Raw genomic sequence first — 14,082 nt, forward strand, 5'->3', positions numbered from 1 at the left:
CTTGGTGTTTAGTTTGGTGTCTCTGTGCTGTGTGAAATTATGATGAAGCCTCAGTAACTGTAATGAAATTTGAAGCAAGGTAATGAATAATTATATTGTTTAATGTAACATTCCATAGTCTAGAAGTAGAAACCTATACTGCAAGGAAATAAGACAACAACAACAACAAAAAAGCGTCAACTTGTAAATGCCTTTTTTAGGTTTAGGTATTCAACTCCAGTGAGAGGCTCAAGGGTTCACGGGCTCAGCCGTGCCCACCGGGAAGTGGCACTGCCTCCAGCACCAGCCAGCTCCAGTGGGAGAGAGAATCCCAGGAGGCTTCCCAACACCCAAGTTGACTACTGGGACTTGGATACTTGGTCCTGTACGTTTGTGTTTCCAAATTGTTCACTGGCCACATTTCACACATGCAGGTAGTGGGGACTTTCTTCTTCTAGAAGGCGTTGTGTTGTCGTGCTCAGAGGCTTTCCTGGGAGCAGGGTGCAGTAGCTGGTCACAGTCAAGGTGGATTTCTGTTCTTCAAGTATCCATTTTAAAAATTATTTTCATTAAAAGGAATATTTTTTATTGAGCTGCTCTTAGATTGTATCCACTTTCTACGTCTGGTTTTGGTGAGCTTTTTTGTAAAGAATGTAATGTCTGTCTTTAACTGCCGCACTTTTTTCTTGAGATAAATCATTTTGACTTTGATCCTGAATTCTGGCACATGAAGGAGATTATTGTTTTAAGCCTTTTGGCTCTGTCTCTTGAGTTTTCTTTCACGGATTTGCAAAGCATCTTTCACCAACTGAGCATATTTGGACTCTGAAAAAATACAACCATTTTCAGAACTTTTCAGCACTTTCCTGAAGGCGCTTTGGCTTTCTTCCATCGGGGGCTCTTTTCTGTCATTTCCTCGCTGTGTGTTTTCTTAGGGACACTTTGCACAGAATCACATTGATGACTTTCTTGTGCCTTTTGCATGCTGGAAAGAATAACAGGCCTCACTGCTACTCATGCTTTGGAAACTGAGATCTTCAATAAACCATATGGGAGGAGTAATGGCTTCGCATCTCTAAATGTGTTCCACATCCTTCTGGTCCCAGTGCAAGGCATGCCCGAGGGCAGTGGGATGTGCAGGTGGTTTGTGCTTTGCCTCATGTACTGCACTGGTATAAAACTTGCATGGAAATTATATATATTCCTCTTCCAATCACTAATTTCTGTCAGCACTCAGCCTGCTGGCTTTCCAGGCACTCCAGTGATCCCTGGGAGCCATGCTGCATCTCGGGGCTTGGGAACAAATGTCAAGTGTGGCTGAAATAACAGGAATTGCATTTGCCTCTGATTCAAAGGTTATCCTTATGCATTTGAAAGCAACAAGCTTTCCCTGGACCTTTTTGATACAACCTGGCAGCCACAGAATTGGGAATATTTAGCAGGAATTAAAGGGGATGAGCACAGTGAGTGCACAATGCACACATTTATATGGTGCTTGCCATAAGGCTGGTCTGACAGGTTTCTGGAATACAACAGGCTGTGTAGCTGTGGGGGCTTTGTGTTATCCCTGTCATCCCCCCGTGGATGGGGCCACACTTGAAATTGCTGTGTGAGAACCCAGACCCACCCGGCTCCTGCAGCCGAGGTGGCTGAATGAAACCTTGCAGACACACATTCTCCCAAATACATTCAGTATTTGCTTTGTGGAGTGGGTGACTTCAGAAAAAATAGTTGTATTTTCCTTCTTTTTGAACACGGAGGCAGGAGGGTGCCCTGAGCTCCTCCTTTTTGCTGAATCTGAAAGGTGCAAGAAGATGAACTAGGGGTCATCCTCTCTTCAGTCAATCAATCTGGTCAAACCAGTCAATCTGGTGATAAACCCCCCAGAAAGATAATTTATAAAGGTACACCAACATAAAATGCTTACCAGGATTTCACCCTTTTCCCTTTGTTTGTGGTCCTACATGCTCATTCCCTGGTGATCTCCAAAAGCTGATGAAATGCACACACCAGGTGTAGAAAGGAATATTAATGGGTTATAAGGCCAGGAAACCCAGAGGGAAGGAGAACAAATACTTCCTCCATTCTTAGAATTTCAGTCCAAGAGAGAGGCAGAGGGAAGCTGCTTTGCAAGACTGCTGCTCATTACTTTGCTCCTTAATTTTATTTATCTATGTATTTTAAACCAGAGAATAAATTTAAAGTCATAGAGCAAATTGGATCTCTAAACACTGGAGAAAATAGGTGTGTGTTTTATTTGGAGCACACTGTTAAAATGCAGCTGTTACAAGGAAAATGGGCAGATCCAGCATCTGGAACAAGGCATGGACAGGAACTGAACCAGTGTTGCAGTGTGGGCTGCTGAGAAGCCACTGATGCTGTAGTGGTGGATTTTTTAGAGGTTCTCAGCTAAAAATAGTCAATAATAAGCCTTTGTTCTGGACCAAATTTAAAAAATATTAAAAAAAAAAAAAAAAAAATGGCACCACTCCCTGTCACTAAGCCTTGTTTTCCTGTCCTGGTAATGAAAAAGTACCAGAACTTTGCTCCAGGGAAAAGCAATTGGTGAGAGTGATAAAAGACAATTCCTGTGGCAGGCAGAGGCTGGATTGATGTGTGGGATCCCTGGAACCAATGTCAGAGCCTCGATCAATCCGGGTTAGCCGTGTCTATAAGCAGCCCTGGGGTGATTACAAGCTGCATCATAAAAAGTTGCTCTTGCTCTGACTGATCTCAGCCTGATCAGACCTTTTCTGCTCCAGTTCCACTGCAAAGGGGAGCCCACTGCACCATGAGCCAGGCACTGGCCTGTTCACTGCCCAGGGCATGTTCTGTACACAGAAACATGAAAATGATGGCAAAAACCTGTTTTCTCACTCCAGGACTCTATACTTTGCCCTCAGCAAGGTGTGGGGTAACAGCAGCACCCAAGGCTGGAAGATGAGGCACCTCAGAGGTGCTATTTTATATTTTAGACAAGAGGGAATGGTTCCTGCTGCATCCTGCACCCCACACTCCTGTGTGCCTGACCCAACCCCAGCCAGGGTCCTCCTTTACTCTAGATGTACTTATTTACCCAAGGAAGTTTTTATCCTTCAAAATCCTTGTGTTTTAGAGGCAAACGGGCTTTGACACACCTCAGTGCTTTAAAATCTGTGTCTGTGCTGAGGTATGGAACTTCTAATTATCAGAGGGATGAAAATCAGGGGCTTTATGTCAAGTCCAAGCACCCCTGAGATGCAGCTCCATGACACAGAGTCTCTTATTCCTGCCTCCAAGCCTCTTGTTTAACAGGCTCCCAGTGGTCACATTTGCAGAGCTACAGCTTCTGAAATCTTTTTACTCCTACAGGATTTGCTCAAAAGACTCGATTATGAAAATTGAAAATGTACATGTCAGCCTTTCTGCTGGCTGGCAGCGTTCTCCTTTGCTTGGCAAGGAGAAGACCTCATGCAGAATAAAGGATTTCAACACCAAGCTGGCCTGAGGACAGGGAACACACCACAGAGCCTCTCACAGCTTGCCAAAGTAACCAAGATCAAGAGCTGCCTAAGAGTGTCTAGTGACCATTTGATGGCCCTGTCAGAAATTATTTGCCAAGTGTTCCTCTGTTGTTGAATTAAAAAAACCAACCTTACCACCCAACTGCAATTTCAGAATCCAGGCTACAGAGTGGAGAGGGATGATGTAAGACCTGCCCCTTCTTTCCTTTCTTCTGTGAAAATAAATGAAGGATTTTCCCACATAATACCAAAACATTAAAGCTTGTGAAAATAGTTAACATCAAGTTGTGTTTGGTGGCATTCACTGCCATCATTAGGATCAAAGCCAAAACCACCCAGACTCGATCCACAATGCAGGCAATGACAGCAGCTAAATCCCACAGGCTGCTGAAAGGTATATGGGATTGAAATAACATGGGATAATATGAATAGAGTATTTTGAGATGGCTAGGGATAATATAAAAGATGAAATTAAAAACTAAAACCCCAAAGAAACAGGAAATCATGTACAAGAGCTTGTAACCCCAAACTTGCAATTACCTGTGGCATAGCTGAGGATGAAAGGACAATTTCTATTCACAGCAAAGCTGCTGTGCTACACTGTAGAAAAGCTCCTTCTGCCATGGTGGCATAAAGTCCCCAGTCCAGCAGCAGTGCCCAGGGAAAAGTTCAACCCCACAGGTGTGAATAAGAGTGAAAACATCTATGTAGTGAACAGGAACAGATTTTGTACACCTGAAAGACTTCCCAAAGCATGGTCTCAGTGGCCAAATCAGATATTTCAGACCCAGCCATTCCTACTGAACCTAAAGTTAAAAAAAACACAGTAATAAAAACACACGGGAACTTGGATTCTCTGATAAAGCACATTCATGACAAATACATTTCCTGGTTTTCCCCTGATGCTGATCCCCAAATGTGCCCAAAGGACATTTCACTGTCATTGTCTTTTATTCTTCTTATAACTCACTTTCCTCTGGAGGATTAAACAGAGAGAAAACAGCCTGCACTGAACAGCTCTCAGTGGAAGAAGGAATAGCAGCTCTGCCATAAATAATGAGGATGAAGAATTGCTCTGTCAGAACACAGGTGTCCATCACTGCAGCAGTACCTGTGTGCTGCTGGCCAGGCTCTACCTGCAGAAAGGAGACCACTTCCACTTCCACTTCCACTTCCATTTCCATTTCCATTTCCATTTCCATTTCCATTTCCATTTCCATGTCACTTTGGTGCTGAAGAGCTTCAATAAGCAAAATGTCAACCTCCACCCACTTCACAGGAGCTCACAGTATTTTTTCTTCCATTTTGTTCCCTGTGCACAATGATCTACTTTCAGTCCCTTTTTTCTTTACCCCTCTCTGCTGTCCTACCCCTTTGCTCTCTCTGGGCTCCCTGGTGTCACTCTCCTGTCACAGACAGGAGTCCCTGGGTTGTCAGGTTCTGCATCACCTCCCGTTCCCCCTGTCTAAGGAAGAACTGCTAAGAAAGGAAGGAGATGGAATCTTGCTAAAAATCTCTTAACAAACAGCACGGATCAATGACTTCTAAAACATTCCTTTAAAAATAACACCATCCATCCCCCTACTTGCATTGCCTCCCTTCTCAGCCCTTTCCTACCAGCGCCTCATCTCTCCTGCGACCTAAATCCTTTTTAGCTCCAGGAGAGTTATCCAAATAAAGCTACTTTGCAATCAGAACAGTGTAACCAAGTTTGAGGGTGCTGTGTAATGCTGCAGGCAGTTCTTGACACAGAACCAAGTATCCTGCATAGTTAAGTGCAGTTTTGCACACGCTCTTTACATCACAAGGTCATGTCACTCCACCACCAACCTCCTGAACACTCTTCTATTTTTGCTTACCAGAAGCAATTTCTTTCCATTCTGTGCCCTTGGATCCAAGCACTACACAGTAGCAATAGGTTTTTCTTTTTCTTCCCTTGGTCACAAGAAAAAAAAAAAAAAAACAACAAACCAAACAAGATCCCTGCAAACAACAAAGAAAAGTCCCCAGTAAACAAAGTAAACCAAAAACCATTTTTTTCTCCTAACTTCCAAACTATGACAATCAAGACAAAAAATACATATATTCTTGAAAACCTCAAACCTCTATCACTCCCATTCTTCTAAAAACTGAATCAGGTCAGGCCATGACAAAGCTGAAACACCAGAGCCGTGGTCCAGTGACACTGTACCAAACCCACAGCAGGTCTGTGCTTGCTGCCATCACTGTAAAACCTGCAGAGGGCAGGCCCAGGGTGCCATTCCCAACAGCACAGCCCTGCTAGGTGTGGGAACAGCAATTCACACATTTGGATAAGGCCAACAGGCTGTGTGGGCTGAGCACCATCCTTATTTCCCCCCCATTTTGCATGGCTTTCTCCATCACAGGCGGCTGCTGAGGCACAGCTGTTCAGCTGAACTCTCCTCGCTGGTGGGTCACCACGTTAAGGCTGTCACGGGCACGGTCACACCCCTGTGACCTCTCGGAACAGAACCCACGAGATGGGAACGCTCTGCAGGCAGGGCAGCATCCAGGGAAGGCATTTCAAAAGAGCTGAGATTCACACCGAGGATGTGGCCCAGTTCCTGCTCTGACATCAGCTGTGATGAGGGAATGCACAGCCCAGACCTGCAAAATTAACCTGGACTGGACGTGGGAAAAGGATTCGGAAATGTGAGGATAAAAGTAATTGTTTGCATTTATTCTTGTTGCGCATTTTCCTTTCTTCAGCCTTCACCACCAGGGAGATCCTCAATTCTGCCACAGCACACACTGTCAGGGAGAGCACAACAGGGAAAGGGCATTTTTCCAAGGGCTGCTTTCCCATGATATCCAACCCTTCTGAAAGGCTGGTAAAGCTCTTCCCCTACAATTCATTTTCTGTGCCATCTTCTAGTCCCAAAGCTTTACAGAGGAGTTTTTTGGCTTGTTACAAGCACATGATATTGTCTTTTGTTTTGTGATGGACAGGTGGTAGTTTAAAAATAAATAACCTTTCAGATTAATACAATTATGTAATTGCCTGAGATTTCATGGACTACACTCAATCTTGATAGCCATTTCCATGTCTGCTTTTTCAGCCTTTAAAGATTATGCTCTCATTCCATCCTTCATTTAAGCACTAAGGGACTCTTCCCATATCCAAATTATTTCCTGCTAAGCACCTGGATGAAAGTACCCCCTGCTGAATGAGCACTTGGACCCCAAGAGGACAAAGGTAACTCTCCTAATGCATGGAGCTCTGCTGTCACATCACCTTTTTCCTCCCCTGAGCTCAAGCACATCAGGTGCAGTTCTGCTTAAATGAATAAACCATGTGCTTTTCTCCAGGTTTTCCACCAGTACAGACAGAGCAGCTCTGTTTAACAGTTAAACATCAGTTCAGAGTCACAACAGCCTTTTTGTGTCTATTAATTACTTTCATCTTAAGCTTTACAAAATACCTCAAAGAAGGGAAGGCAAAATACTGAGAGAGCACAAATCCAGCAGAGGTGCAGAGCATCTATTACTAATCTGTGCTCCAGGAGGAGAGATGAAGCTATGAAAAGAAATAATCCCAGGAAACAGGTTTCTGAGCAAAAGGAGATAACACAAGGTGATCAAAGAGCTGGGGAAGGCCAATTGCACAGAAACTGCAGGGAGCTACTTTAAGTGTCCTGGTTTGAGGAACATGAAGTTACAGTGGAAAAATCAGTTACTATTTCATGAAGTGACCACAGACTTGTGTTCACAACTAAGATTATTTCCCAAAATATTTAACATATCACAGCAGTTTCTTCCATTAAAGTGCACTCCAGGGCATAACTGGGTGTTTCTCACTTTGTCACCAATTGCCACACCAAAACAGAAAACAGGATTCTTTTTTTTTTTTTTGCAGCCACCCACAACCTAAGTTTCAGCACACGCAAATAAATTGGGAAACCAGGAATATAATTTAGCACCAGTGAAGCATTCAAGGATGACATTTGCTTTGTACAAACCTGGAGGAAGAATCAAACCCTGAGTTCAGACATGTCTAAAGTCTGAACTGCTCACATGGCTCTTATGAAAGACCTCAACTTTCCTGTTTGCCTGACCTCACCTGCAGTGACACCAACATTTGAAAGAGTCCCAGGTAAGTGAAGAGTGAAATGAATCCCAAGGCAGTTTCTCTTCCCACTGTGCTCTACCTGTTCCCAGCAGAGGAAAATGTTTAAGGCACCAGGAGCTGCCTTGGCCACACAGTCAGGCCAAGTGCTGCTCCTGTGAAAGAACTGTGAAACAGGGCCCACAAAACAGCCCAAACACAGGAAATGAAAGATTGGCAGACAGATGTTGAAATATGTTACCAAGATGTTGGAGACAAAAATTCCCTAGGTAATTCTACAGAGAGAAAGACAGCTCTGTGAGAACAACAGGAACATTTTAATGCAGAAAAAGCAAAAAAAACCCCACCCCAACACCTGAAACAAACCAGCAGTACCAGTTGACAACTGATTTGTTCCTCAGGCACAGGATACCAAATGCAGCTGCTCCCAGCACTGTTTCTCTTTAGCTGCAAATCTATTGTGGAAAGGCTGCAATTTTTATTTTAATGATACATTTTGGGAGAGAAAGGGAAGTCGGAGAAATTTGATGGCAAGTATGTGAATAAGAAATTTGCAACCTTAATTTTTCAGATGAAGCACAAGGAAGCAATTCCTACTCTGGAGTAGAGTCAAAAGGCACAAATAAGGTCTGGAGCACAAGGGAACCTTCTGAGCCAAGAGCTGGCCCATGGCATCTGGGCACTGAGAAAGACCCCAAGATTTCCAAACTCACAAGGACTATTACAGCCCATGGGAGTTTTCCCATACATTTCAATGGATTAGGCCTTCCCTCTGCTACAATAAACCAATGTCCATGCTTACAAAATGAATTGCTTACTCTAACAGGCACACATTGGGAAACTTGCTTTAGTCAGCCATGGGTTTTGTTCGGTTTTGTTTCTTTTTAAAACTCTGCACTCCTGAGAAACCATTCTCTGTTAATCATTTCAAACAGTGCAGAAGTTTCAGTGCCAGTTTGATCAGACATCTCAGTAGTCACACAAACTCTGTGGGGCTGGGTCATCCAGGGATGTGGAGAGTAACAACAGCATCTTTACAGATAGCAAGAAGAGATTCTCAAAGACACAAACACTGATAAAGTTTTCAAATGGTTTTCTTTCATTGTTTAAATAAGAGAATAACCATATCCTACATTATTTCCATTAAAAAAAATAATCTGCATGACACTGGTTAAAGTGGACAGAAATATCCACAGTGATTGCACAAAACGTTTGTGAAAATGAACATCATTTCAGCAAGTCAGTTGGTTTAAGTAAACAGCATTTCCTGTTCCAAGGGCTTGTCTATACAGCAAAGTTACATAAAGATAACCTAAAATAGGAACTTAATGAAATTAATCATAAAACCTTCTGGGTATATAATCCTTTTTCATGGTGAAAGTGGCTTGCAGTCTAGCTTAGCTCTATTGGGAGTAGGCTTAAATTACATCAAAAGAGTGTCTGCAAATATATTTGCATTGTTTAAACAAATTTAGTTAAACCCAATATGAGTTAATCAGTGCAATTCTGAAAGAGTCAGCTTAAAAGGCAATTTAGTACAAAACCAAGAGGAGTTTGACAGGAAATACATAACCCCATGGACAGCTTCCTTCTGAGAGGTGAATTGCTCTTTCTAAGGACACACAATTCCCACTTGCCACCAAATTCAGTGACCCCACTGTGGGGGTAGTGGAGGTGACCCACAGCCTTGCCCACAGATCCTCCTGGCTGTCCCGTCATCACTATCAAACACACTTCATGCAACCGCATCATGAATGAGCCTCTATGAAATAATTAAAAGCTTTTGGAGATAAAAACGATGCTAAACACCTGACTGATATGAGCAAACCCATCTCACCCCTATTCATTATCTAATAGCAGTGTTTTGTTCAGTAGTGGGTTTACAGCCACATCAAAAGTGGCCACAGCTCTATGTGCAATCAAAATTAAATAGCTTATGCTATTGCAAGAATAAATATTGCTTCAAGCACACTCTGCTTTGCAGCTCCTAGGATAAACAATGTATTTCACTCATTACCAAGCAGACTATTTGGGAAATAGCAGGATAAGCTAGCTTGTTCACAACAACAAAATTCCACTGTTGCTCTAGAAGAAAGAACAACCCAAGGAATTTTTTGTTGCAAAGGGTGCAGTGGATTCGATTTTTTAAAAATTAAAACCCCAGTCCTCATACTAGACGTTTTAGCAAAACAGAAAGGAATTTGGGTTCTTAGTGTCAAAAATAAAATGACAAAATATTATTACATCTACCTCACCTAAGGAGAAAGTTAAGGCTTGTTTTTTCAAGAGTTTTCTTTTTTGGACATGGCATGAATTGAGAGTCACAGTCTGTTTCAGACACTGCACCTCAGATTTACTCTCTGTTGCAGAAGCAGCTATGAGGCATTTCTGGCAAGTTAGTGTTTTTAATACTTGAGAACATGAGATGTTCCAGTTTCACAACAGAACTGCTTTCCACAATAATTGATATTTTTGCAATGCTTAGCAGCACTGTGATTATTAGAGCTTTCCCATAAGGCAACACAAATAGGAACATTAAAAAAAGCCTGAGGTTTGGATCATCCACAGTATCTTGACATAATTCAAAAGGAGGGAGAATTAACTGAGATAAATCACACTACTAAAGATCAAAGGCCTCTTTTAGCCTTGGGTCTGCTTCTCCATTTATTAGCGAGAGAAACAGATTCAGCTTCTGATTTCTTTGCTGACAATCCCAGTTGGCAGCTCCAAAACAAGAGCAGATCTCTTCCAATCCTGATTTTTTTTCTTCTCCCAGGGAAGAAGCTCATTACCACCTGCCAGGCAATGGCTAGTACAGATTTGGTTTCCTCCAACCCATCACCTTGTTCCTTACAGTGGAAATACAGTAATCATTCCTACATTCAACTACTCCAGTACTGAAAGCGAAATCCAAAACATTTCAAACCTTATTTTATCTGCTATAGCTGTATTTCTTTGAACTCAAAGGTATATTTGGAAGAGGTAGTCCAGGAGAAAAGGGCTTTAAATACCAAAACCTGTACGTCCCATACCAAGCTGACAGACCTATCAGCACACCGAGAAGCTTTTGGCTGAAGTCATGGAAATACAGGGCGGTACAGAGGAACATGAACACCCAGATCACGGTGAGGAAACACAGGGAAACGAGCAGGACGTTGATCACAGCACGCAGCTTGGAGCTGTGCTCCATGGCCAGCGCTTCCAGCACGGCCAGCTCCTCCAGGATCATCATGGCACAGTAGGAGAGCAGGAAGCAGTGCCCCGAGATGTCGAAGCCGTTCCAGACGCCGCTGTCCTGGTGGCACTCGCGCTTGGAGGCGTAGAGCCGGGCGGGCTGGCCGGGCTTGGCCTGCAGGGAGCACTCCCCGGTGAGGTTCTCCACCAGGATGAAGAGCTCGGTGCACAGGTACCACACGGCCGTGCCCACCAGCAGCGCGCCCAGGCGCCGCAGCGCCAGCAGCGCGCTCTTGGTGCGGCCGTGCAGGAGCTTGCTCCGGGCCAGCTCGTAGCTGGTGAGGGTGATGAAGGGCAGCAGCAGCCACAGTGTCCAAGCCCAGGCCACCTTCACGAAGTATCTGCCGGAGGAAAGGCAGAGGAGACACCAGCATGGGTGAAACACCACAGCAGCGGGGCAAGTGGTAGAGTAAGTGCTCAAGGTCAGCGTTCAGAACCATCTAAATTAGAGATTTGTGCCCTCCCCTCAAAATACAGCTTAGCTACAGTCTTAGCCCTCTCCCCAGTACTTCCCTCAAGCCCAAAACCTGAATACTTCCTCAGCCAGGTACTTGTTCCCAAGGCAGCATTGCCTTGGCCTGAGCTCTCATTCATTGCAGCAGACTTGCAGTTCAGTTTTGCAATCACTTTTACCCTACAAACCAGCTCAACTCTGCCCTAATCAAAATGCAGCTGCAAAGAATGTATTTTTAGCCTGCCACCCTGACCACAGTAACCCCTTCTCTGACTCTTCCACCATCTCAATTATCCTTGCTTACAAAGCCTTTCACAACCTCAGCCTCCGAAGACAGCCAGAAGGGCTGGCTCTTTCCCCTCACCAGCCTGAGAAGCTTTTCCTCTCTCATGTCCTTCTAATAAATGAAGCAGCTCAATCTTGTTCCTTTGTTATCCTTTCAATTGATGAGAGCCTTCTTTAGGCATACACAAATCCTTCCATCTCTAAATTCACTCTCTGCCCTGAAAACTTTTGTTGTGATGCCCATAAAATCTTGAAACCCAGCTGACAATGTGTTGGTATCTTGTTTAACAGAAGACAGCACTGTGTTAACTCATTCTCTCTTCAAATCTTAAACTGAAGCACATGTCAGTGAATTTATTAATGAGTTAAGAGTCCACGATTTTGCTTCTCCCACCTTCATCAGCACCTTCCAATGGCGCTTGCTTCCTATCAGCTGGTGGGAGAGGGGAATTGTGCAGCCCCTTTGTTACCCAGAGCCCAGTTTGAAAACAGAGACAGCTGAACTCTGCTCTGTGGCTGAGCTATGGACAGAAACACACACACTCATCATTTAATCCTCACCTGAGCATCAAAGGCAAAGCCAAACCAGTCTGGAGTTCTGCATCTTCCTTATGACCCTAACAAACCTGTCAGGGCTTTGCCCAGGATTTTGACGAGTACCTCCTTCACTCTTTAATTTTACAGAAGTGATGCCTGTGTGGTAACTACAGCTGCTACCATGAATCAGTAATTGAAAATAAACCCCATATTTTATTTAACAGCAGAAAGGCTGTTAACCAAGGTTACTGCTGACAAGTCAGGAGGCAAGTAATTTGCAGGGAAAAAATACTTGCTTCAGGAACTGTCAGTATAGCTCACCTTCCTCTATTTAAAAGGGAGAACCGAACTGAAATATGCTTTTACTGTAAGATCAATTTCTCTCCAAGTGCTTCCTGTCAATGCTCTTTCAATCACACTAAAAACAGCTCCTCTCCCATGTCACCAAATGACAAATTTGAATCAGTAAAGTTCAAAGCTCCCCAAGTCACAGAGGAAAGCAGCAATTTTAGTTTTACTTTCAGACCTGTAACAGGACAGCACATGTGCTGCAGCCTAGCTCATTGCTTCCTTCAAAATGCTCAAACTAGTTTGACAGAATGACTAAGCCAGTTAGCTCATCGCTCGAGTGCTAGAAAAGGATGGCAGCTACTCTGCTTTTAGGAAAGATGCTAAAAGACCTATTTCCTTCAGCTGTGTTTTAGATCAGCTCAGTAACTATCACAGAGCCACAGAGTATGCTGAGTTGGAAGGGACCCACAAGGGCCATGGAGTCCAACTCCTGCCCTGCACAGCACAGCCCGAGAGTCACAGCATGTGCCTGAACTGTTAAAATGGTGTCGAAATGTCGAAAGCCCTGTCAGCCTTGGCGCTGTCAGCACTGCCCTGGGCAGCCTGTTCCAGTGCCCAGCCACCTGCCGGTGCAGAACCTTTCGCTACACCCAGCCTCACCCCGCCTGACACAGCTCCAGGCCCTGCCCGCGGGTCCTGCCGCGCCTGCCGGACTGAAAGCAGCTTACTCAAATACGAGCAATCTTCCGCGACGTTAGGAAGGAAAAAACCCAAAAACCAAAAAACCGACAAAACCAAACCAAACTCCTTTTCCCCCTTTCCAATAAAGACCGATCCAAGACTCCCGACACTGAACGCTCAGAGTCAGGAACAGGGAACCCATCCCCTGGAGCACCGAGCCCGGCCCGCTGCGGCACCCGCCCGCCCGGCCCCGCGCCCCTCCTCACACGTTGAGCGGGTTGCGCTTGTTCCGCAGCGGCGTGTCGGGCACCAGGCCGCTGTCCTTGAGCGCGGAGCCGAGCAGGGCGATGGCGAGCAGCAGCGCGGGCAGCCGGCGCCGCAGCCGCCCCCGGGCCAGCGCGGCCCGCAGGCAGCGCCCGGCGCGCTCCAGCCGCTCCATGGCCGCCGCGCCGCCCGCAGCGCCCCGCAGCGCCCCCGCGCGGACACCGCCGGCACCGCCCCGCGGCGCGCCCCGCAGCGCCCTCCGGTGGGAGCGCGCGGGAGCGCCGCGGGGCCGCTCACAGGGAGCCAGCCACAGGGAGCCAGCCACAGGGAGCCAGCCACAGGGAGCCAGCCACAGGGAGCCAGCCACAGGGATCCATCCAAGGAAAGGGATCCATCCACAGGGAGCCAGCCACAGGGATCAGTCCAAGGAAAGGGATCCATCCACAGGGAGCCAGCCACAGGGATCCAGCCACAGGGAGCCAGCCACAGGGATCCATCCACAGGGATCCATCCACAGGGATCCATCCACAGGGAGCCATCCACAGGGAGCCAGCCACAGGGAGCCATCCACAGGGATCCATCCAAGGAAAGGGATCCATCCACAGGGATCCATCCACAGGGATCCAGCCACAGGGATCCATATCCACAGGGATCCATCCACAGGGATCCATCCACAGGGAGCCATCCACAGGGATCCATCCAAGGAAAGGGATCCATCCACAGGGAGCCATCCACAGGGATCCAGCCACAGGGATCCAGCCACAGGG

The 14,082-nt window shown here is 45.7% G+C and overlaps 1 protein-coding gene across 1 annotated transcript; it reads right to left on the reverse strand.

The window, feature by feature from the left end:
* Positions 1 to 7,865: 7,865 nt before the first annotated feature.
* On the reverse strand, positions 7,866 to 13,490 carry FITM2 (fat storage inducing transmembrane protein 2). The gene is made up of 2 exons (XM_021527900.2): positions 13,318 to 13,490; positions 7,866 to 11,144 (listed from the first exon to the last, which is right to left on the reverse strand). The coding sequence occupies exons 1-2, from the start codon at positions 13,488 to 13,490 to the stop codon at positions 10,502 to 10,504; spliced, it is 816 nt and encodes a 271-aa protein (XP_021383575.1). The 3' UTR covers positions 7,866 to 10,501.
* Between the last annotated feature and the right edge of the window lie 592 nt (positions 13,491 to 14,082).

This window comes from Lonchura striata, chromosome 17, assembly GCF_046129695.1.
Source record: "Lonchura striata isolate bLonStr1 chromosome 17, bLonStr1.mat, whole genome shotgun sequence".
Lineage (NCBI taxonomy): Eukaryota > Metazoa > Chordata > Aves > Passeriformes > Estrildidae > Lonchura > Lonchura striata.

Bases quoted from the DNA above. Each gene is read 5' to 3' on its own strand.
- FITM2 (XM_021527900.2), bottom strand. From the start codon at position 13,490: ATGGAGCGGCTGGAGCGCGCCGGGCGCTGCCTGCGGGCCGCGCTGGCC. The intron at 11,145-13,317 runs GTGAGGAGGGGC...TTCCTCCGGCAG, and splicing joins AAGCGCAACCCGCTCAACGT to ATACTTCGTGAAGGTGGCCT.